Raw genomic sequence first — 24,498 nt, forward strand, 5'->3', positions numbered from 1 at the left:
TCAGTGTTTCCTAGCTTCTGGAGAGCAGTGACTTTTATTTATTATCTCATGGTCTGGTGCCCACCGCTGTATCTAAAGCCAAGCACAGATTTGTGGAGTTGAAGGGATGACTGCAAAGGACAACTTACTAGACACCCCCCTCCCCTGCTTCCACTCATGTTCCTCTATGATCCACTGGCCACAAAGTAGCCAGTGTGAGTCTATAAAAATGGAAATCAGATCATTTTACTTTCCTAATATCCTCCAAAATCTCCCTGTGATACTCAGATTAAAAGCTAGAGTCCTTCTCTTATCTCTGATTAGCCTCATGCCTCATGCCACATACCCTCTACCTTTTGCCAACCACAGTCCAACCAAATGAACTTCCTTTGGGGTTCCTTCAACACACCAAACTCATTTCACTTTGGGGGTTTTACACTGCTTTTCCCTTGTGCAGGGGTGCTCTTCCTCCTGATGTCTATTGCTGGACACTGGTCATCATTCACATCTTGCCTTATAGGTAACCTCCTCAGAATACCCATCTAGAGTGGTCACCAAATCACTTCCTATCACCCCTGTTTCACTGTTTTGTTCAACACTTATCACCACCTGATACTTGTGCACTTTTCTGTGTTTACTGTCTTCATTCATTCATTCATTCATTCATTCATTTGTATCTGTTGGGTGCCAGGCACTATTCTCAGCACTGGGGATACAGGAGTAAATAAGGTCTCTGCCCTTATGGACAGGCAATCAACAAATATCTATCAGATGGTGGTAAAATTCTGTGAATAAAATAGAGTTAAAGGGATAAAGAGGACTGCTCTTTTAGATAGTGACCAGGGAAAGCCTTTCTGATGCAGAAATTTGAGCAGAAATCTAAATGTAAACTGCAAGGGAATGCAGACTTCTTTTTCATTTATAATATTCCCAATGACTAGTGGTGTGTGTGTGTGTTGGGGGGGCATATAATAGATAGGCTAATAAATTCTTACGGGATGAATAAATACCCATACTGATCTATTAGCACGTCTACACTTCATTTACTTCTCTGGCTTCCAAACGAGACTTTGGGTTTCACTGACAGGGAATGAACCTTCTTTTCCTCCATGCCCAGTATCTAACGCAGGATCTGGCTCCGAGGATGCATGGGAATGTTTGTGAAATAAAGGAGAAGCAGCAATTATGATGAACCAGTCTGTCCTAATACATTCAGAACCATCCCATAAACTATTGCTTGAGAAGTTGGCATGTGCTTCTAAGAATCATGTGAATTCAACTAGTAAATTATATGTATGAGGAGATACAGTAGTAACTGACTTGATAGTGATTCTTTCATATAAGCAATTTCTTTCAGATAAAACTTTGGCATATTTAAAAGCTAAAGAAGTAGTAGACTTTTTCTTGGTTACTTTCTTCCTCTCTTGACCTATCTTTCTGGCTCAGGCTACAAAGAGTATACTTGAATACATTGCAAAGTCCTACAGACCAATAGCCAGCTGAATCTTGCAGATCCTTTCAGAAAGATGGATTTGGTACTAAGCAAAACCAGACTAACTGTACTATAACACTGGGCATTTCAGCACGTCTCTGTGTGAAAATAAATGAGCATTTCTGAACTGCTACCGGACACAGGAATGATGACAAGCAATGAAACCCAACACAGAGAGGTCACAAACAGCCCATAGCAAAGCAGTCCCAATGGCAGCGCTGTGCAGATATATTCACTTTCTTTTCTCAAACAGGACTTGGAAAACCCTATTGAAAATGAAGCTCCAGTCATATTTCTTTTTGGCCAGCTAAGTTAAATGGAGAAATTATGCTGTCGGAGATCAGTATCCAAAAGCTCTTACTTTTCCTTACTGTGTGCCATTGACTTGCATCGGAAAGCCATGTCAAGGCTAGATCTAGAAAAACCTCGAGAGTGGCAAAAACTGTAAAGCTGTTTGCCCGTGCCCTTCATGTGCTCTTTCCCTCTTAATGTTACTCCTCACCCATACTCCCACCAATGTCCTGGTGACTGAAGAGCCAGGATTGGCCCTCTGCTGTCTTAGTCTAGCACCTTTAGTATCTTTATCACCTGGCTGCCATGTGTCTTTTTCTAGCAAGATTCCATGGAACCCTCTTCATCTTAAAGACATTAGGGCTAGACTCTCAGTACCCAAGGAGGTGAAAATTAAAAGGTGAAAGTAATATTTCCTAAGTGGTATTTCAAGAACTCTTGGTATCCCTGAGATGACAAGGGCAAAAAATTGTTCATTGATCAAAGAACTACTTGGAAAATAATGCATCCTATATTGTTCACTTGGAAAGTGAACACATGTTGGAATGCTTAAAGGAGTTTAAAAAAAATGGAAAAACCAAAATAATTTTCAATTGGGGGATAGTTAAATGTGCTCATGAACAGTAATCAGCCATTAAAAATGGCGATGCAGATCTCTACATATTATAATGAAACGTCTCCTGGACATGTTGTTGAGTAGAAACCACGTGAAATTTCTAAACATGAGTAATATCCCATTAAAAAACCAAATCATATGTGTGTATATGTGTTTTATATATAATACAATAAAATATATAAAAATTCCAAAAGGATGTATACCAAATTATTAAGGGAGACAGACTCTGGGGAATAGATGTGGGAGGACGAGGGAGACTTGCATTTGTACTTTATAGATTTAGGTATTATTTGCATTGTTTTATAGTCCCTTTATTGCTTTTATAATAAAAATGAGAAAAAATATCAAGCACCATATTTAAGAAAGTAGAAGTAAAATCCAGCAGTAAATACATATGTTCAGCTTTAAGTGAACATGTCCCAAACTCATGCGATCAGTGAACCCCGTTTTGTGGAGCACTCAGAAACAGCTCATGCAACAGGGTTTGAAGTTGCTGGGCTCAAGGCTCTGCCCACTTCCCACCAGCATATGGGTTTTTATCTTCTGAGGCCTTTTGTAAAGGAATGAAGGAGGTGGACAGGACCTCAGAGATAAATTGGTACAACTTCCCCCACCCCCTCTGCTTTTATGATGAAGGGACTAAGGCCACACAAAGTGAAGGGCCTTGACAAGATCAGCCTGTAGCCCTCAGTCCTCATCTGACTCCTTCTGCATCCTATCTTTAGTCACCAGGTGACCCAGATGGGCTGTGACCCTTGGACTTCATACAAAATATCTCCAGCACTCAAGGAAATGGTCAGGACCTCTGAGTAAGCCATGGGCTCAAATGTTCTCCCTGAAGTTCCAGGCACAGCAGAGTCCTGGTGACCCCTTTCCCCCTTCCCAACAGCCTGCCTTGTCCACAGCTTTTAGGAGGAAGGAGGGGAGCCTGGAAATAGCTGGTAAACAATAGCAAGGGTCTTGAGGCAAGTTGGCATCCCTAGTGAAGCACAGATGCATGGAAACATGAACTTATTCATTCACCCAAAACAGCATGGGTTTGAGTTGGGCAGAACTGGGTTTGAATCTGCCCTCTTGATTCTGCCTTTTGCTAGCTAGCTAACATCATCAAGCTCCTAAACTACTTTGGGCCACAGTTTTCTCATCTCAGAAATAGGGCTAACAGCTCCCATGTTGCACCCTGTTGTGGTCATTAACCAAGATGATGGCTATGAAAAAGTTGCTAGCATGGAGCACTAGGTCTGTAGTTAGTCAAGAAATGCTAATTCCCATCTTTTCCTGTGCACAGCCAACTGTTACTCCCTCAATCCCAGTAGTGCAATCCTGGGCACGAGGCAAAGGAAATATGAATAAATGGTCCCTACACTTCAGAAGCTGACTGGCTGGTGGGGAAGATGACATGATTAGGTCACAGTAGGTACGAAAGGTGCACTAATAGAGTTCCAGTGCACCCCCCACCCAAGCACAAGGGCACCACTCTTAGCCTGCACCCAACATCCTGGGGGGCCCTCTGGGGCTACCTCTCATTGACTCAGTGACCTCAAGGGGATTTACTCCAACTTTAGCTTGACCCCAAAATGTGTTGTAAAGATTTCTAGAAAGACCTGCAGGAATCATAGCAATTATGCTGATCAAGGAAAGTACAAGCTGGGGAGGACCGAGGAGCACACAAGAGGAGAGGTTCTCGAGGTGTGCATTCCAAATGCCCGGCACATGAATCCTGCATTCAAACCTTGTCTCCAGTGCTTCTGTGTGGGTCCCACATCTGTGTCTCAGCCTTCTCATCGTTGATGTGGTAACAATCATAGTATTTACCCTCTAAGGTTATTTTTGAAGATTACATAAGATAATGGCTTTAAAGCAGTGACCACAGTGTCTGGCATATAGTAAGAGGACACAGGAAAAATACTTAGTATTGTTGTTATTAAAGTTATTTGGTCTATAAGTATTAAGGCCGAGCAGCAATATTATTGACATTTCAAAAGGCACAAAAGATGCGGGCAGGCTGGACAGAGTCACATTTGTTCACCAAGTCTCAGGAGAGTCGACAGAACTGTGTACTCTTTGGACTCAAACTTGATATTGAATCCTTGGTCTGGCTCTTACTAAAGTGTGATCTTCTTGGGTGAGCTGCTAAACCTTGATTTACTATGTGAACCTGGAGGATAAGGTCAATCTTGGGGACTGACTGTTAGAATAACAAGTGCAGTTACATATAAATAAACCTGGCAAACTGCCTGGCACAACACACCCTGGCTGCTTTCTTTCTTTACCCAAAACTAGCAAGCTAGGGAGGAAGATTGCTGAATAATAGTATTTAGGATTCTAGTTAATGAAAAGAGCACTCTACATGGATTCTGAGCAGATAAAAATTTAAAACAAGGACCCTGGACTGGAGGACCTTAAAGAGCCCTCTGTCATCAGAGTATAGGGTTCTTCCATTGACCGCGCATCCTATTTGGGTCACCTACCTTGGCTCTGCCACCTAGTGAATAAGATCTTTAGCAAGTTCCTAGGCTTTGTTTCCTCTTCCGTAAAGTGTGGACAAAAACTGTACCCACCTCTCAGGGCTACTGTTAGAATTTGGCGAAATAAACCCAGAAAGACCACATTTGCCTGGCAGATAGTCACTTCTCGATTAAGGCTAGCTATCCCTGTTGTTGTCAGGGCCACCCATATTGACTAAAAGAGAATGGATGGCAGGAATTATGGCACAGTTCTTGGCACACAGTGTTCAAAAATATTATCATTATAACTTCTACCACCACTATTGATTTTACATTACGAATGGCTGTGGCCCAAGGAAGCAAGTAATACATGCTGTCATCCTGGTAATGACACATCAAAACAGAGACACCAGGAGATATTAGGATAATTAATCACAGGTCTGACTGGGAATAAAAGCTTTCTGGAACAAACAGCGTTTTTGGGCCCAGACAGAGGATGGGCTCACCCACAGGGAGCAGCAGGTGCTGCCTGCCCTCTCTCCCCAGCCCTGGGGGACCACACACATGGGGACAGCATCCTGATGTATAAGCTTTTCAGTGGTCCAGCTCACAGAGTGGTAATGTGATAATGCCTTGGCCTGGAATGATCGCTTTCTGCCAAAAGTTCAAAGCTATCTGGGGAGTATCTCATTAATCTTTGGGACCCTATGGGGATTGGGGTGGATAGGCATTGTTGCTATTACCTTATAAAGAGGACAGCATACGGTTTAGAGAAATTAAATACCTTGTCTCTGCTCCAGCGGTCCTATTGGTACTAAAAGAGGACTTGAAACTCAGGATGCCATCCCAGAGGCCCAGGGCTCTAAGCCCTACCCTTGGAACCCCCTTGCAGGAAGAGGGAATCAAGCGCCCCGGGGCCAGATGTGGCCCCCTGCCCCCCGCCCTTCCCAGACCCGGTAGCCGCAAGGCTCACCTGTCACTGAACTGCACCTCTTCTCCGTTCCTGGCCCAGCTGATGGTCGGCCTTGGGTTGCCTATGGCCTCGCAGTGCAGAAGCACACTCAGCGTCCCACTGGCCAGGGCCACAGTCTGCCCGAGGTGGGTGACCACCTCGGAGGCCGAGAGCTGCTGGGCAGCTGAGATCTTCCGCAAGATGGTGGGCTTGCGGTGGGGCCGGCGAGAGCCAACCCCCGCCTCCCCGGCGGCCGAGGTCCGGAGCGAGCTGCTGAAGCCAGACACGTGCTTATGAGGGGGGATGGCCACGGGGGGTCCCCGCCGCTCAGGTGGCTTGAGCAGCATGTCCTGGGGCTCCAGGTGGCTGCGGAAGATCTCCTGGGCCAGCTGGGCCACCAGGTGCTTGCTGTAGACGTCTCGAAGCTCCTCGGGCTGCTGGGAGAGGTTCCGGAGGATGTCGTCCAGGCGCTTCTGCTCGGTCACCATGGTGAAGGGCAGGTGCCAGAGGGCCTGCTCGGCGTTCTGGTCCTCCTCGGAGGACGTGTTCCTCTCCGTGGAGTCCTGCACCTCCCGTGAGGCGAGGAGCTCCCCGGGCCAGCCCCCCTGCTCCAGCAGCCGGGAGACAAGGTCATCGTAGCGGCTCCCCGGGTCAGCGGCGGGGCCCCGCTTCTCAGCCTTGCTGCCGTTAGAGAAGATGCCGTTCTGGTGTTTGTGCGGCTGCAGGGCCTCCTTCGGGCTGGCCTTCCTCACCGCGAGGGCCTCCTCCTCGCTCCTCAGGCTCAGGGGCCGGGCCACCAGCTTCCGGTTGCCTCCAATGAGCTTGAGGACAAAGTGCTCCCGGGCGGGTCCCGCGGAGCAGGTGTAGATGCCGGCGTCGGCGGGCTTGAGGCGGTGGATCTTCAGGTAGCCAAAAGGGGCCACGGTGACGTGCGCGGAGCTGATGAGGTGCTGGCCGTCCTTCTCCCAGGTGATCAGGGGCTTGCGGAAGCGCCGCGTGGGGCAGCGCAGCACCACTGCCGTCTTGGGGAGCAGGTAGGCGAACCCGCCCACGACGAAGTGCAGCTTCCTCTGCCTCCGGGTCTGGATGTAGATCTTCCTGGCGGCCTCGATGTGAGGGCTGTGCTTGGTGGACGGCCGCCCGGGCCCTGGAAGGAAGGGAATGCAAGGGAAGCCAGACAGATGGAGAAAGAGAAGGGACGGCAGAGGAAAAGGAGAGTGAACACAGGGACAAGAGAGAGGGAACAGAGAGGACGAAGAGAGAGAGGAGGGACACGAAAGAGAGAGAGGGAGAGAAAGCGGCTTGAGTTTATTTCGGCCAGGGCTTTCATTTACCCCCTTAGGCGTTCCAGGGAGGAAGTGGCTACCAGCTGTGGACCATCAAGCTGCTGCAAAGCAATGCGCCAACTAATGCAGCGCACTGGGGTAGCCTGCTATTGCCCCGCTGGGGCTTTCTACCCCTAGAAGCTGAGGTGCAGGTTCTAGATTGGGGGAGGGTGGGATGCCAGGGGAAAGGCAGTACCTCTCATTAGAAGGATTAAAAAAAAGAAAAAGAAAAAGAAAGCAAGCATCATAAAAAGAGGCAGAGGACAAAGGGAAGGGACTCTCTCCCTTTCCACCTTTCCCCTTTGGGTTCTGCAGAGCACCAGGGCCCTAGTGTACTGGGGGAGGAGAGCCCAGAGGTGTTATAACTCTAGGGATTAATATTAAACAGAAAAAATCTGTTTGGAGCATTTTAAAACCCCAGAGTGGACAACATTAGACTTCATTAGTAATATGCTGACTCCAGCTTCCAGATCTCTCTATGCCAGAGAGTGAACTTTGCTCTACCCCCTGCAAACTGTTTTTCCAGCAGAGAAGAGAATTCCGCCTGGCCCCGTGTAATTAAGATTCCTTTGCCATCTCCAGCTGAGCTCACCAGCCCGCTGCCCGCCCGCTGCCCTCCTCGGGCTTTCTTGCCTGACGATCTCCCACCGGTCTTGGGTTTAGGGAAGGCTACTGCGTGGCCACAGCTGCTTCTGGGTGGGTCTGGTCTCCCCATCCCCAGAGCTCCGACATACTCACGTGCACAGGTTGCCAGCATGCAGGGCCTGATGGATGAAGAGAAGGGCAGGGGAGGGCACAGGGAGGAATTGACGATAGCCGAGACCCCGGTTTTCAGCACCTTCCGGCAAATGGCACTTCGAGTCTGCGTGCCTTCTCCACAGCTTGTGGAACACTGGTGAGGAGAGAAGGCCCACATGCATGTAAATGCAGGGAACTAGAGGCTACTGGGTTTTTGTATGGACTCTCAAACTCACCAGAATGTGAGAAAAGTTGCTTGGAAAAGCAACAGTCACTAACAGAGAGAGAGAGAGAGAGAGAACTATTCGTTATGTAACACGATGGGAAGACACGTCCATATTGTAACCACATTCTAAGATTCTTCTACTCGAAAGTTTCCTGTAGACAATCTACCTGTTTTTTACTTATATGGCCTGGGCTTTAGAGTTACAGAGTCATAGAGTCCGTTCCAATCCCAGCTTAGTATTTTACCAGTTGGCAACTCAGAGTCTGTTTCCACTTCTTACACTTAGTTTGCAAGGTTGAGAATTAAATGAGATAATATATTTGAAACTTCACACACAGCAATGACACTTGGTGTGAATTTTTCCCTCCTTCCTTCACAAATATAATACTTTAATGTCAAGCATCAGATAATTGTCATACATCTACTTTGTCTGAGGCGGGGTGCTAGATACTATGGAAAAATATTTGTGCAAGGTGGTTTGTAACCTCAAGGAGCTGTCATCTCATAATGAGTGGGGGGAAATCCAAATGCATTGTTAAAATGAAATACCATATGAGGGAGACAGAAATCAAAACCACAATGAGATACCACTTTTTATCCCCTGGAATATGGCCATAATAAAAAAAGACAGTAACAAATGTTATTATAAATGTAGATGTGAAAGATTAGAACCTTCCTATATCACTGGTGGCAACATAAAATAGCATAGTCCTCTTGGCGACAGCTTGATGGTTTCTTACACAGATAAATATAAATTTTCCTTATAACCCAGCAATTTCACTTGTAGGTATCTACCCGAGAGAAGTGCAAACATCCATCCACACAAAGACTTATATGTGAATGTTCAACAGAGACAAAAAAGTGGAAACAACTCAAATGTCCACTGACTGGATGGATAAACAAAAATATGGTCTATATACAATGGAATATTATTCTACCATAAAAGTAATGTTGTTCTTTTGGATAGGTGGTAAACAGATAAACCTTGAAAACATAATGTGAAGTTGAGTTTTATAGTATGTAAATTATACCTCAATAAAGCTGTTCAAAGAATTAGATAGTAATATAAGAATTTAGTAGAGATATAAAACTACAAGACAAGTCAAGTATTATAAGATTAATGCTAATGATGGTTGAATGCTGATGGTACGCTAGTGATTTCCTAGCCTAGGTTTTGAAGATGGGTAGAGTCTGAATGGGTGGAGAAACCGGGGATAAGCATGGGAGGCAGGGGAATATCCAGAAGGAAGGTCAAAGAGTTCAGTGCAAAAATCCAAGGCAGGCCTGGGGGGCAGAGCTAAACCAGTTTGACTGAACAGAGGGAACAAGTCGAGAGTGTCAGGAGCTCAAGAGGTAGTTTGGGGCCAGACATTGGAGACTTTTAATTTTCAGACAGGAGGCTTGGAATTGGTCCACAAGGCAATGAGGAGCCATTGGAGGGAGGAGTGAAATGATGAAAGAGGTGTTTTGAGAAGGTTAATCTGGCAACAGTGTCCGGGAGGGAAGGGAGTAGGAGACGTATGGCAGGCGGGGATGTCAGTTAAGGAGGCCGCCACAGTAGTCCAGGCTCGAGATGATAAAGACCTGAACTGGGGTCATGGCAGTGTGCCACGTTAACTTGAAAAATGACACTAAGACCAAAAAATATTATCTTATATTTTCAAGTTTTATATGCTAACCCACTGAAATGAACAATTCTATGCAAGCTCTGATATACGCCACCGTGAAAGACATTTTGGATGCAAAAAATGGAGGTAAGTAACCCATTGTTTTTGTTTCCTGATGATCGTGGATTCCAGATCCCCACCCATCCCTTGTTTTATTGTAAATGACAGCACCAAGTCCCGGGATCAGGTGGGATGGAGGCAAAGAGCCTGGAAAATTTAAAAGCATGGTCCGTTTAGGGCTGCCAAGCAGAAAAATAGACTGTGTGTCCGAAGATTGGTTTATGGTTTTGGTCAAGTCTAGTTCTTTCTGGAGGCTCAATTTCCATATCTCTAAAATAACACTAAGCAGGAGTAGGGATTTTTAAACCCTGTTTGATGTTGAGGAAGTGATTCAGGGGCTTTTCAGGTGATCTGGAGATCCAGCCTATGGAGATCTGGGACCCTAACCCATTCTTCAACCAAAACAGCTCTGATTTTATCTATTTCTTGGCTTCATGTTACATTTCATTTGGAAAAAAAGGGTTCTGGGGCTTTAAGTTTTAAAAGAACAACCAGGCTATAGGATCTTCTAAGTTCCTTCTAGCTTTAAAACTGACTACTCTGACCTTAATTTCTTTTATATTTTTTAGGGAAATGACTTTCATAAAAATATTATTTAAAAATACATAATAGCCAACTCTTTCAAAAGATGCAAGGAATTCTTTTAAAGAAGAACTTTTAAGGGGTCTTATTCTCAGAATAGAATCTGAAAGTAATTTTATTTGAAGTGTCTAAAATTTTGGCTTAATTTTGTCTCTGAGGGATTCTGTGCAGTAACTGTAAGATTGAGCCCAGATAGTTGAGGATGAAAAACACCCATAGATCATTCAGGTCTTCCTTTCTCCAAGGGGAGTCTTGGGGGCGGGGGATGTGGAATGCGTGTTTCATCTCAGTCAGAGGGCCAAGGAAAGGGCTGTTGGGATGACAGGGCCGACTAGAGCCTCCACGAACACCCCCAGAGCTCATTTGTATGGCACCAGCTTGAGTTGAATCCTAGTGAAAAGGTGATGACTTCCTACCATTCCCAGGCCCTCCCCAATGTTTGGAATTTCCATTCATCAACTGAGATAACCCAGAACCTAAGAACATTCCATGGATAAGGGCTAAGTTGTCCTATTTCCCAAAGTGTAATTTCCTCTTCCTAGGAAGACTGGTAAAGCCTGCGGGAAGCCTAGGCCATGACCCTGAGTCCAGCCAGTCAAGGTAAGCACTTTCTTTTATTTCCTCTCCTCCTGACAATGAGCAGGGTGGAAGAGAATCATAACAATAAGAGGGCTAACTTTTACTAGGCACAAAGTAGTTTATGTGCATCATTTAACTGAAACCTCCCAAGAACCACATGAGTGGATATTATTATCTCCAGTATTCAGATACAAAAACTGAGGCCTAGAAAGCTTAAGTAATGAGCCCAAGGTTATAGAGCCAGTGGGTGGCAGAGTCAGAATTAGAACCTAAGTTTGCCTATCTGTGAGTCTAACTACTTTTGTAATCTTTTTTTTTTTAGAGAGAGAGAGAGCGCGAGCGTGTGTGTGTGTGTGCAAGCAATGGGGGAAGGGCAGGGGGAAAGAGAGAGAATCTTAAGCAAATTCCATGCCCAGTGCAGAGTTCAATGCGGGGCTCCATCTCACAACCCTGAGGTCATGATCTGAGCCAAAATCAAAATCAGATGCTTAACCAACTGAGCCAACCAGGCGCCCCTGTGAGTCTAACTCCTAAGCACACATGACACTGTTCTAAAGGTCTGTGATACTTAATGGGCCCCAGAGGACCTCAGTTCAGCAGTCTCCTTTTCTTAGTGCCTAATCACAAGGGTCCCTGCTTCAAATCTACAGGCCTAAAAGGATTTTTTTCTGAATTCTCTGTGTCCCATGTGCTCAGAGGCCACAAACTCCAGGAACATGGGAGGACAATTATAATACACAAGCCCCTTCCTCAGCATCCCACTCATGGCAACCATCACCCATAGACTTAGTGGAAGGACACCTTTTACAATATGGCCCTGGGAGGAAGTCTTCATCCAGAGCCACTCACTTGGCAACTACATTAGTGCAGTCTCCTGCTCTGTTAGTTTTGTTATGATTATTCCCATATAATACCATATCCCAGGGGCGCCTGGGGGGCTCAGTCGTTAAGCGTCTGCCTTCGGCTCAGGTCATGATCTCAGAGTCCTAGGATCAAGCCCCGCATCGGGCTCCTCGCTCTGCGGGAGGCCTGCTTCTCCCTCTCCCACTCCCTCTGCTTGTGTTCCCTCTCTCGCTGTGTCTATCTCTGTCAAATGAATAAATAAAATCTTTTAAAAAAAAAATACCATACCCCAAATCAACATTCCATGGAAAAACTGGCATTAACATGTGCATGTGCGCACGTGCACATGCACAAACACACGCATGCTGATTTTACATGCTTTGATCTTTTATCCTGCTGAAAGAAAATTGTTTCCAAAATTTGAGAAAAATAATCATACCTACTTCTGTTCTGAGACACTTGGGGTGAGACACCACCAGAAGGCAATTTTCTTGCCAAATTATAAAACCTATGATGATGTAGGTTAACTCACCCCTGCAATGCCTTAGTAGACACCATCTGAGGGAACTCTACGTGAGCTGATAAGGGGCAAGAATTCTAAGAACTGAGGTTGAAAGAGGTGGCATCTTAATTTTCAGGGGCAGCTTTTCCCTCTGTGGAAGCAAGTGTCCCTGTGCTGGGTTTCAACCCACAGCAGCCTCATCCTGTTGTGTACATACAATATACACACATACAACCATACCAAGAAGGCAATGGGTTCAGCAAGGCCCGTTCTAACGGTTCAGTGCAAGAGAGGGCAGGGTCTTGAATCTGTTCCTGACACAAAGATTTTTACTCCAGGCCTGGCGATTCTGTTCTTGGCTAAATCTGCTTAGGAGGCAATACTTTTGGGGGGACTTCTTTATGGGAGACACACATGCCTATGAAGCTGGGGGAGTTGTACACAATTCACAGCAGGAGTATAGGGGCTGAAAACCAGTGAGAGCTGGGTGTAAATGACTTAATTTATGCTAGTGCTCGAGTAGGAATTATTTAGAAAAGTAGGTTAGTTGGGGGTATATCCCTAACTTATGAGGCAAGTCAGGAATGGTGGATGCTGATGTAATCATCCCCCCAAATGCAAGCAACAGGGGAAATCAAGTTCTCTTGCTGGGAAGTTGTTAAAGTCTCGGAGCCAGGAAACTGACAGTAAAGAGGCAGGATTTCCCTGGCCTTCTTTTCTTAATAAATCATGTTCCTTATTGTCCAGTAACTTGGAAGGGAATAACCAGAGAGGCTTTGCCCTTCCTGAGTAGAGACTAAAAACATCTGGGAGGAGGAGGTGCCGGGAGGTCGGGAAGGTGGGTGTGGGGATAAAGGTAGAACAACAGGGTCTTCTGAGAAGAATTTGGGGACAGACAAGACCTGATTTTGTTTCATGAGGAGCCCTGTTTACAATTCCATGCTTCTGATTGTTGAGTAAGGGCTGGCTGCTTACCTCAGGTCCCTGCAGCCTAGTTAATAGCTAGTTACACATTGTGGTATAACCGGTTACAAAAATACTGTTCCATAACGCTAGGAGGATTATTTCGTTCTGTTCTCATCTTCTGTTTGTGTAAGTTTGGGGTGCCTTCTTTTCCTCCTTAGGTCTCTTTCAGGATCTCCTTCTGAGGAACATACATACCTCCGTCCAGTCAGAGAGGAGCCACTCGCTGGGACAGTCATCCTTCTTGCAGGCTTGCTGGGAGGCCAGTTTCGAGGCTGAACAGAAGGTCTCAGGAAGCTCCAGGAAGCTGCCGTCAGCCATGCGCTGTTTGCAAAGAACTTCACGCTTCTGGATGCCCCCTCCGCAGGTCCTGGAACACTGGGGAAGGAAGAGAAAGTCATTTTAACCTAGGACAGTGGTATGTTTGCCTGCCAATCCTTATCTTAGTCTTGGCTGAGTAAAGAGTGGAAAAAACAACAGAAGAAGAAGAAAAACCAAGAACCGGCCCAAAGGATTTTGCTCCCTTTCCCTGAAATGAATTTTGCAGCAAGATCTACACCCTCCAATCTTAATTTCAAGTATTTAACTAGAGCATCCAGGAATTTCAAGGGCCTTTAAATCATAGAAAGTTTTTCCTCAACTACGATTTGCAGCCCCCCAAGACAACTGGTTTAAAAGGTTAGCATAATAGGGTGTTAAACATATTTACGACCCAGTGAAAGTAATCTGTGCAGCTTCCAGAAGGAACAGGAGAGGGCTCCTGCCATCAGTGTAAATCTTCAAGAATTAATCTGCACGGAAGGCAGGTCTTTCTCTCTAAGTGTAAACACCCATTCTACCCTATTGGAGGGACATTAGATGGAAGGCCTGGTTTCCCGGAAGAACTCCCCTGGAACACTTTTCTTGTAGGACAGGTGATTTCTCAGGGCAGTGGGAGGGCACTAGAGCCATTGGAATTTGGGATATAGGAAAATAGTCTTATGTCCGTGGTTTTCAGTGGGACCCCAGTCAAGCACATTGTTGACATGTAACTTAATAGTTACAGCCCCGTTGCACGAGGCGGGCGGGGGGGTGCTCTCAGGCCCAGACTGTTGGCTGTTGTCCCATAGCCCCCTCCCTTGCAATAGCAAAGGAACCCTCAATTTTTAGCTGGGCACACAACTTCCCAGCATACAGACTATATTTTCCCTGAAGGTGATCTTCCCTGAAGGTGCACCTGGCCCTGTGACTCAGAGCTGGCCAATGAGATATACATGGCAGGGTGGTGTGTAATTTCAGGGAGATGACCCTAAAACGAGGGTGACATTCCCCCCTTCCCTTTCTCCTTCTTGCTGGTTGGAATGTGAACATGAGGCCTAAAATTTAACAGCCCCCTCCCCGCCCCCCACCCCGTCTTGGACAGTGATAGGTAAAGAGAGGGAAGCAGCCTATCTTCCTGATTGTGAAGCCATCACACGGACCCTGGATGGTCTGGGCTTATATGAGCGAGAAATACTTTTTTTCTCTTATTTAAGCCATTGTGACTTTGGGTTTTCTGTCATCTTTAGTTGGATCCAAACTTTCGTCATTTTTAGATCAGCAACTGATGACTACTCTCTGCTGGGAATACTTTACTGGCAACATTCTAGGGAGGGCTCCGCTTTCTTCCAGAATAGTCCTTTCGCTTCCACCTGCTGCCCTTGGTCTTGCTGAGAGATTAAGCCTGGTTATACAAACCTGAGAGCTTTTGCTGAAGGAGTGGCTCCCTGCTGCAGCAGTGGCCTCTCAGAACTTGTGTGTGTGTGTTTTGGGGGGTGGGGAGGTCTGTGCTCAGTGGGCTGTACTTGGAACTGCAAGGGGGATTTGTGCTCACGGGTCGAGGTTAGGATGGTCATACACTGAGTATAGTCAGAATGCAGCTGTGGCCCAGCCATCACCCTCTCTTAGTGGTCCCAACCCTGGATGCACTTTAAAATCATTTGGGAGCTTTTCAAAAGTACTAAGCCTAGATGGATCCCATCTCAGATCCATTAAATCAGAAACTCTGGGAGGGGGTCGCCTGGGTGGCTCAGTCAGTTAAGCGTCTGCCTTCGGCTCAGGTCACGATCCCAGGGTCCTGGGATCAAGTCTGCATCAGGCTCCCTGCTCAGTGGGGAGCCTGCTTCTCCCTCTGCCTCTGCTCCTTCTCCCTGCTCGTGCCCTCAATCTCTCTCTCAAATGGATAAATAAAATCTTAAAAAAAAAAAGAAACTCTGGGAGGTGGGTCCCAGGCGTCAGATTTTAAAATTAAAAAATAATAACAAATCTCCCAAGTAATTCTGTACAACCAGGATTGAGAACCATCTCTCCAAATGAACCATCTCTCTACCCCTCCACCATTTCCAATGGGAATAAAATAAACATGGAGGGGTGCGTACAACCCAGGGAAGCCTCTGTTAAAACCAGTGATTCTTCGGATCCTGCCCATGCAAACCTGCCCTTTGTTTGTAGTTGTGAGTGGCTGGAGGTCACAGAAGTACTGGATAATGAAGTTAAAAAAGCTGTGAACTTTGTCTAGTTAGGGCTTTTAACCCCAGAGCCTTCTGACCAAACCAGTGGTGAGCAACCTTCATTTGGATTTAAAATTTTAGAAGTTTGGTTTGAAAATAACCTTACTGAATCCCAAAGGAAAAAAAATGTCTTTTCTTATGGCTAGATTCAACTACCTAACCACTGAATAAAAAGAAGGCTAATGGTAAAGGCAAAACCATCCAATGAGATAGATCTTATCCCCACTTTACAGATGAAGAAGCTGAGGCTGGAGAGGAGAAGTGACTCAATGAAGGCCACACAGGGGCCGGAACTGGTTTACCTCCATTCTGTGCAACATTCACCCAGCTCCTACTGAGCACCTGCTCTGGGCTGGGAGTGGTGGACCCAGCTGGAGAACGAGCCCAAGCTCAGCTTCTCTTTCCTGTGGCTGTAGGAGCTGCTCTCCATTTGCCACGGGAGGGTATTCTGGGGCTGCTTCCTGCTGAGGGTCCCAGGCCTCCTAAGCACCAAGCCAGCCAGAGCCTGGTCTCACTGCCCACCCCCCCCCCCAGCTGGAGGGTCAGTGCTTTGCAATTCAATCCTCTGCCTCCACTCCCTGACTATCCCTGATGGGCAGGAGCAGGTTGATGATCCAGGTTGGGGACCAACGTTCTCAAATAGTTCATCTACACTGGGATGGCCCAGGAAATGTGTTCTCCCTAGACCCTTTGAACTCAGAGCCAAAAGGCTACATTTGAACCTGGCTTCTAAGCTGTGCCACCAAGCTGAGTGTGGAGGTAGACTGTAGGAGGTGGTCTGCGGCCAGTTGTTACCCATCACAGATCCAAACAGTTCCTTCCAAGGGCTTGTCTAGCATGTTGTTGAGCCTTAATTGAGGAAAAATCTAGAGCCTCAGAGCTAATGATTCAAGCTGTGAGTGCGCCAGGCCTTTGGCTTCTCTGGCTCATTTCAATGGCTCCCTGGCCTTTTCATTGATTGCAGAAGCAAACCTTAATTTTAGTTCTCGTTTAGTAGCAGTTCAATAAAGTCTCAAAGGATTTTACTTCGGCAATGCACTTTGTACCCACACTGCCTAGCAGAGTGCCTTCTACGAATGTAAATCCTCAATAAATATTTGTGGAATTGAAGTTGGTGGTTGGGGGAGATTTAAATTAGTGGCTAAGAGTTCCATTTACTTAAAGTATGCCTTCTTGTTATACAGACAGCTAAGGTTTTAAATTTGGTTTTATAGTCTTTTGTATGACTTCTTAGGTTCAGCCTTCCCTTATTTTTGTTGAATCCTTCCTTCCAACCACCCAGTTATTCTATCATCAGATTAGTTTTAACCTTTACCATTCAGCCCTTCTTTGGGACTCCTTTATAAATTATACAACTAACCATGTGGATTGCTGATTCCTAAAATTTGCCAAACTTGGGGACTGTGTTCTTCACAATTCTTTCCATTCTGTGAATTATTAAAATTTTTCCATGAACTGAATGTAATTTTGTTCAAATTGTAACTGTCTGGAAAAAACAAAGTTTATGCTGGTGAGTCAAAAATTTCAATCTTAAGCTCTGACCTCTCCCCTCTGCTTACTCAACATGACCACTTAAATGCAAACAGGCATCTTGACCTAAATATGTCCAAAATGGAACTTTCGATCTTGCCTTTCCATCCTTGCCCCAAATCTGCTCTCCTCTTAGTCTTCCCCATCTATTTGATGGTGCCATATCCAAGCCAGAAACGTAGGAAATGTCTTGAGAGTTTCCTTTTTCCCACCACCTCTTCCCTGACACTCAATCTATGAGCAAATACTTTCAGATGTCCCTCCAAAATAAATAAGCTTTACCTCCACAACAAATAAGAAATTAGGATATCATCATCTCTTGCTTAGACTACTACAGAGCTTCCTAACCAGTCTCTAGTTTTCTCAGTTTGGTCCTAGCAGATATAGATGGGGTACTCAATTTGAAGACAGCCTCTCTCCTGATAGCCTGCTGAAAATGCCATTGGTTGAACACAACTAGAAGCCAGAGGGTAGAGTCTATATAGGTCAGCCTCCTGGGACACAGGTGGAGAAGGTAGAGCAGATCTACAAGAGCAATGGAAGCATATCTATAGTATATTCTCCACACAGTAGCAAGAATGATGTTTTCAAAGCATACATTGGATCATATAATTCCCATGCTTAACAGCCTTCAATGACTTTCCCCGGTGATTAGAATAAAATCCAAACTGCTGGAACCCTGGCCTGCAAAGCCCTACAAGTTCTGGTCCCTGCCCTGAAGGAACTTTTGAGACTGTCTTACTCAAATTTTAACTTCATTCATTCATTCGACAGAAATTTATTCAATACCAAGCATGGTTCTAGGTTCTTGGTTCTAGCACTGAACAAGCAGAACCTGATACACCTCTGCAATCTTATACAATTCTCCCCTTTCCCTGCTTATTTCAGCCACATTGTTTTTTTTTTTTTTGTGTGTGTGTGTGTGTGTTGTTTCTCCCACATGCCCAGCTTGTTTCTCCCACAGGATCTTTGCACTTGCTCTTCTCGCCACCTGGCCCACACTCCTCTTACATCTTCTCATGGCTGAGTGTTTCTAATTACTCAGGTTTAATTCCATTCTTACCTGCTTGGAGAACCCATCCTTAAACTCCTAGGCTAGGGTAGCCAAAGTAGTCTCTATTCTATTAGCCTCCTTTTGTTTATTTATTATTTTTTATCTTTAAATAGCTCTTTTAAATAGCTCTCGTCCCTCTGGAAATTATCATCCATTATCCTGTTAACTCTATGAAGAAAGGGATTTTGGTTCTTTCATTGCTCATATTAGTGTTTGAGAATTGCATTCAAAAGCTTCCCCCAGTGTGATAGTGTTACATCTCAAATGAGAGACCTTAGGATTGGATGTCTCCATCTCTAGTTTTCTTCCACACCTTCTCTAATTTTTTTCTTCTAAAACTAATGATTTTTTTTCCTAGTAAAAAAGTGATCAAGGTATGAGCTAAACAGTAGCTCATTTTATAACTGATGCTGGAGGAATACGACATTTAGGTATGGTGTATAGTACATCTACCCTGTAGTGGAAGTGCAGTGTATTTTTCTTTGAGAGAAGTACTAGCTGATTCATAAAATCATTATCCCCCTAAGCCTCAAAATTACATCAAACCACTTTTCTTCTAATCCTTTGATTATAACTCACAATCAAATTCCCCATGGGTCCTGTTGAGTCTGTGAGGCATAAAGAACTTGCTCTTAAAGTTTCTGTTACCCGGTGACTGACGTTTTAGGCACTTCACTAGTGATGTTGGATTTGTAGGACTACAGATCTCTTCAATGCTTGATGGCCAAAGTTTCCTTTTTCTAAATATCTAAGAAGGCACATGGGCTTCCATTCAACTTGAGTAAATGCTCCCCAAACAAACAAGGAGCTGCATAAGAAGAGCTCTCTAATCTAAGCTGCTCAGGTAGCACTTCTTAGTGAATGTGGCAATAAGGAAAAAATGCAGATTCATTTTCTCTCTCTTTCAAACTGAGGAAATAGATGAAGAAAGTCATTGGTCTTTTTAAAGGGTGGCGATGTAATAAAATTGTGCTCTAGAGGGTGACCATTCATGAAACATAACCTGGTTGGGTTATCCCTTGGCAGATAGGACCTGATTTAAGGGACAGACCCTCAGGGGATTCCCCTCAGTGCAGTGACAAGTCTGTAACCTTATGGTGACAAAGCAGCTATAACAAAATGTAAAGACAATCAGCTTATTGTTTGGGAATTTGATCTACAGAGAAAACTTGTGGGAAGTTCTTAGCACCCAGGGGGTAAGGTTCAGACTTGGGAGAACGCCCTGGAGAGCGCTCACGCTGGAACCCATGCTGAGCTGCGAAGCCACTGTTGCTTGCTGGCTTGCCATGGGGACAACGTGCCCTTCTCTAGGCACACAATGCCTTCTCTGCTCAGACCTTTGATCACCTTGTTCACTCTGTGAGCAGTGCCCTTTGCCTCTTTGCCTATCCAGAAACTTTTAAGACGCCTTTGAAGGCCCCATTCAAAGGCTCAGAGAATGAGTCACCACCCACCCTGCCTTAACCTGGAAGGGTACTGCGTGTTTCCTATAAGAGCTAGTTGTTTATGTGCCTGCAAACCAACCCCCCCTCCCCGCCCCGCCTCCCTGCATGCACACAGGATTATGCATCTTTTGACGAAAGGGAATGCACGCCTCTTTCTATTCCCCAGTGTCTAGTGTAGCATCTGGCAAAAGAGCGTGCACTTCATAAATGTTTGTTGAATTCATGATTGGATGAACAAAAGATCCCCAAATCCAGATGTTTAAAAGACGTGACACAAACAACCAGCTGATGGGCTGAACATCCACCTTTTTTTGAGCTGTTTTACCATTACCAGAAGCTGCTTCTAAGGAAGTCAGCAGTGGGTTTTAGCCAGACACTGCACGTGCTCTGTTGGGTGCTGTGACCCTCCAGGGTATGGTAGACAACCCTCTAGCTAAGCAAATACTGTCAGGGAGCTGGCTCTTCAACACTTGTCTCAGCTTTGCTCAGAAAGTTCCCTTGGTGTGTTTACATTGCTGAAATGGTGTTTTTAGAAATTTTTAAAAACCATAGATAAAATTTCAAATTAATAAAGCTTCCAAAGTCTGTGACAACTCTGTGAACATGTTGAGATTACCTGACGAGGCTGATAGTTCTGAAGTGAGAAGCAGCATGCAAAGAAGAAAATTTTAAAAAGAGAACAGCAAGAGAAATTTAATAAAACTAAATGAAAAATGTTTGCCTTTATGAACCATTTAAAATGATATTGTGGTATGAAGAGGCAGATCTCTAGTAAGGGGTATTATTTTTAAATATGGGCCATAAATAGAATAAATCACAAAAAATATTATTTATGTTGCTTATCTTCGCTGCCATACATGTTTCATGATATAAGGTATAGATTCATTAGTTTTATAAGAAAGTAAAACATATACAATAAGGGGAGCACTTAAAAGTTATGTTTCTTTTTTTATGATTCATTTATCTTGAGGGGGGAGGGGCAGAGAGAGAGGGAATCCCAAGCAGATTCCATGCTGAGTGTGGGGCCCCACTCGGGGCTTGATCTCATGACCCTGAGATCATGACCTGAGCTGAACCATGAGTTGGATGCTTAACCGACTGAGCCACCCAGGTGCCCCTAAAAGTTATGTTTCTATACAAAATACAGTGGCCTAAGTGTCTTGTATTTTTGAAGATTTTCCCATGATCAGCATACTAATAAATTTGCCTGTATTGACCCCTTTGGTTTCATCTTGGTAGCTTCATTTACTGAGGGCTGAGTTCATATCTTTGGTCGCTCAAGTCACATTATTGAGCCCAATACAAAGTGCCATTTATGTACTTTCTAAGGTCAACTTTCTAGTTTCAACATAAGATGCTCTGCTTGCAGTTTCTAACTCATTACATTCCTTTCTTCATTCACTCATTCATTCTTTCATCAAACACTTAGTGAGTACTTGCTGAGTGCCAGGCGCCCTATTAGGTGCTGGGGGTTTAAGATGACTATAAACTGGTTACTAATCCTCACGTAATTGCAGTCCAGTGAGGGGTTAAAATTATTATCAAATGTGATCAGCTTTACTAAAGAAGGAATACAGAGGAGAGGCAACTAAGTCTTTATGGAAAATCAGGGACGGCTCTACGGAGGAGGGGACCCATGAGGGTTGGCCGAGGAGATGAGGAGTCCTGGCAGAGTCACAATATGTGTGCACAGGGGGCGCCTGGGTGGCTCAGTCGGTTAAGCGGCTGCCTTCGGCTCAGGTCATGATCCTGGAGTCCTGGGATCGAGCCCCACGTCGGGCTCCCTGCTCAGTGGAGAGCTTGCTTCTTCCTCTCCCTCTCCCTGCTGTTCTGCCTACTTGTGCTCTCTCTCTCTCTGTCAAATAAATAAAATCTTTAAAAAAAACCAAACAAACGTGTGCACAGGGTGTGAAGGAACACGGCATCTCTGAGGAGACCTCAGAAGGGAGAGCACAGAGTTCATGGGGAAGTTGCAGTCGGAAAATGAGATTAAGAAGCAGGGTGAGGGGCAAACTGAAGGGCCTTGGGCATATCTGGACAAAATCTCAAATGCATAGGGTGTCATTAAGGATTTTAAAGTAGGAGGTAACATGATCCAGTTTGTAGAAAATGATTCAACGAGGCGCGCCTGGGTGGCTCAGATGGTTAAGCGTCTGCCTTCGGCTCAGGTCATGATCCCAGGGTCCTGGGATCGAGTCCCACATCAGGCTCCCGGCTCAGCGGGGAGCCTGCTTCTCCCTCTGACCCTCTCCCCTCTCATGCTGTTTCTCTCTCGCTCGCTCTCTAAAAAATAAATAAAATCTTTAAAAAAAAAAAAAAAAGAAAAAAAAAAAGAAAATGATTCAACGAAGGCTGATGGGTTCTAGTGAGTACTACCCTGTGAGATATTAATAGAGAAAAGGTTTCCCGGTCCAGTGAATCTAAATAACACTCCATACTATCTATTTGGGGGCCCTCAGCACACATTAATATTTTAAAGGCTCAACAGAGGGCATGTAGTAAATAACCACTGATCCCAAGTTGGGGCACAATGGATGAGAAATAAGACAACGCAGGGATACCAAGTAAAAGGCTGTTTGTAATGGTTTAGTTCATTGTGAGGACTGGAACCAAGGCAATGGGCTAGAGAATATGCTAGAAGGTGGTGTGGCTCAGGAGGGAAGACTGGGTCTGCTGGCAAAGGTGGTGGGTAGCTGTGTTTTTGAGCTTGGTGTTAGGCCTTTGGAATTCGAGGTAACTTGGTGGTATGCAAGACTGAGAGGATCAAAAGACAGTTGGAGAGACAGTGGCTGGTAGACAACAGAGGTCAAACTGAGCCGGTGAATTAGGGCTCAGAGAAAGAAAGAAAATGAGGACTGGAATCTGGCTCAAAATGATTAAATGAAGACAAAATTTCTACCCCAACCATTTTGTGGATTAGCATTGCCTGGAAGTACAGTGTATCTTCTGGGTTTAATATTCCTGTTACTATATGAAGCATGGGACTGCACACCCACTAAAATGCAGGGCAGTTATTACAAAGAACGTTCTGCTAATAAATAAATAAAAGTAAAAACACGGCACATGTGAAATTTTACTTCTAATCTCTGTTTTGCTTACGTTTATTGTTAGTTCTAAAGGATCAAGTGCCCATTTTCTTATAAAACAACTACTAAAAATGAGATAAAAACATCCTAATAGGCTTTTTTTTTCCCTCCCTGGATACAACACGTTAAATAAGCATGGTTTCTAAATTGTGAGGATTTATATTTTAGTCACTGGAATATAACAAAACTGATGACTCAGTTGATTCTTTCTGCCAGTCTTCAGCCCTCAAATCCAGACCAAAGTCATTCTTTTCTGTGTGTGTGTGTTTTAATCTAAAAAATGAAAAAAATGAATTCTCATGCATTTGTAGTTGTCATTAAAATTCCTCTTTTTTCTTCATATTACCAGCAGGGACTCTTCTTGCATATACCTTTTTATACAGCTATACTATAGACATTTTGTATTGTAACCCTGATTTAAAAAAAATTTTATACGGAAATGGCCCATAATCACAGTTTCTTTTTTTTTTTTTTCTGGGTACCTGTGGGTTTTTTTTTTTTTTATTCTTATGTTAATCCCCATACATTCCATCATTAGTTTTAGATACAGTGTTCCATGATTCATTGTTTGTGCATAACACCCAGTGCTCCATGCAGAACGTGCCCTCCTCAATACCCACCACCAGGCTAACCCATCCTCCCACCCCCCTCCCCTCTAGAACCCTCAGTTTGTTTTTCAGAGTCCATCGTCTCTCATGGTTCGTCTACCCCTCCGATTTCCCCCGCTTCATTCTTCCCCTCCTGCTACCTTCTTCTTCTTCTTTTTTTTTTCTTAACATATCATAATCACAGTTTTAAGCAAGGGAGAAAACAGGGGCCGTGGTGATTGTTTCAGTCTCTGCACAGATGTGTGCAATATGTGTGTACAGTTGGGTGGACACAATCCTAATCATAAAACATGCGTAATACAGAGAAATACAAATGATGCTTCAGAGTGTCCTCCCTAATTCATTTCAGTTAACCCTTTGAGCATCTATCTCTCTTCCTCTCATGTCTCTTTTCAATTTATTTTTTAGAATAAAAATTAATAAAGGTTGATGCATACGAAGCTCACAGAGAGTGGTGAGCAGAGTGATAGTAGAAGGCGGATTTTAATCTCAAGGATCTTGTGCCAATAGAGATTAATGCTTAGTTAGCCCATAATCTAAGTACAGACTATAGTAGGCTGAGCAGTGATATCTGTGTCCTAATCTCTGGAACCTGTGAAAATGTTATTTTACATGGTGAGAGCGACTTAGCAGATGTGATTAAGCATCTTGAGATGGGGAGATTGCCTGGATTATCCAGGAGGGCTCAGTGTCATCATAATGATCCTTGTAAGAGGGAAGAAGGAGGGCAGAGTCAGAGAGAAAGGACAGAATCAGAGTTTGGAGTGAAGCACTTTGGAGATGGAAGAAGGGGCCGTGAGCCAAGGAAGCAAGCAGCCTCTAGAAGCTGGAAGAGGCAAGGTAATGGATTCGCCCCTAGAGCCTCCCGAAGGAACGTGGGCCTGCCAACCCCTTGATTGTAGCCAAGTAAAACTGATTTCAGACTTCTGACCTCCAGAGCTATAAGATAGTAAATTCACATTGTCGTAAGCCACTAAATGTGTGG

General features: G+C 44.7%; 1 protein-coding gene across 1 annotated transcript in view; it reads right to left on the reverse strand.

The window, feature by feature from the left end:
* Positions 1-24,498, reverse strand: part of ADAMTSL1 (ADAMTS like 1) — a 396,511-nt gene that overhangs the window by 117,261 nt on the left and 254,752 nt on the right. Inside the window, exons 17-19 of the mRNA XM_034987936.1 lie at positions 13,461-13,640; positions 7,841-7,994; positions 5,799-6,924 (exon numbers count right to left, since the gene is read on the reverse strand). Coding sequence (XP_034843827.1) covers positions 5,799-6,924; positions 7,841-7,994; positions 13,461-13,640 — 1,460 coding nt within the window. The remainder of the gene's footprint in view (positions 1-5,798; positions 6,925-7,840; positions 7,995-13,460; positions 13,641-24,498) is intronic.

This window comes from Mirounga leonina, unplaced genomic scaffold (assembly GCF_011800145.1).
Source record: "Mirounga leonina isolate KUSES-001 unplaced genomic scaffold, KU_Mleo_1.0 Mir_447, whole genome shotgun sequence".
NCBI classification, from domain to species: Eukaryota; Metazoa; Chordata; class Mammalia; order Carnivora; family Phocidae; genus Mirounga; species Mirounga leonina.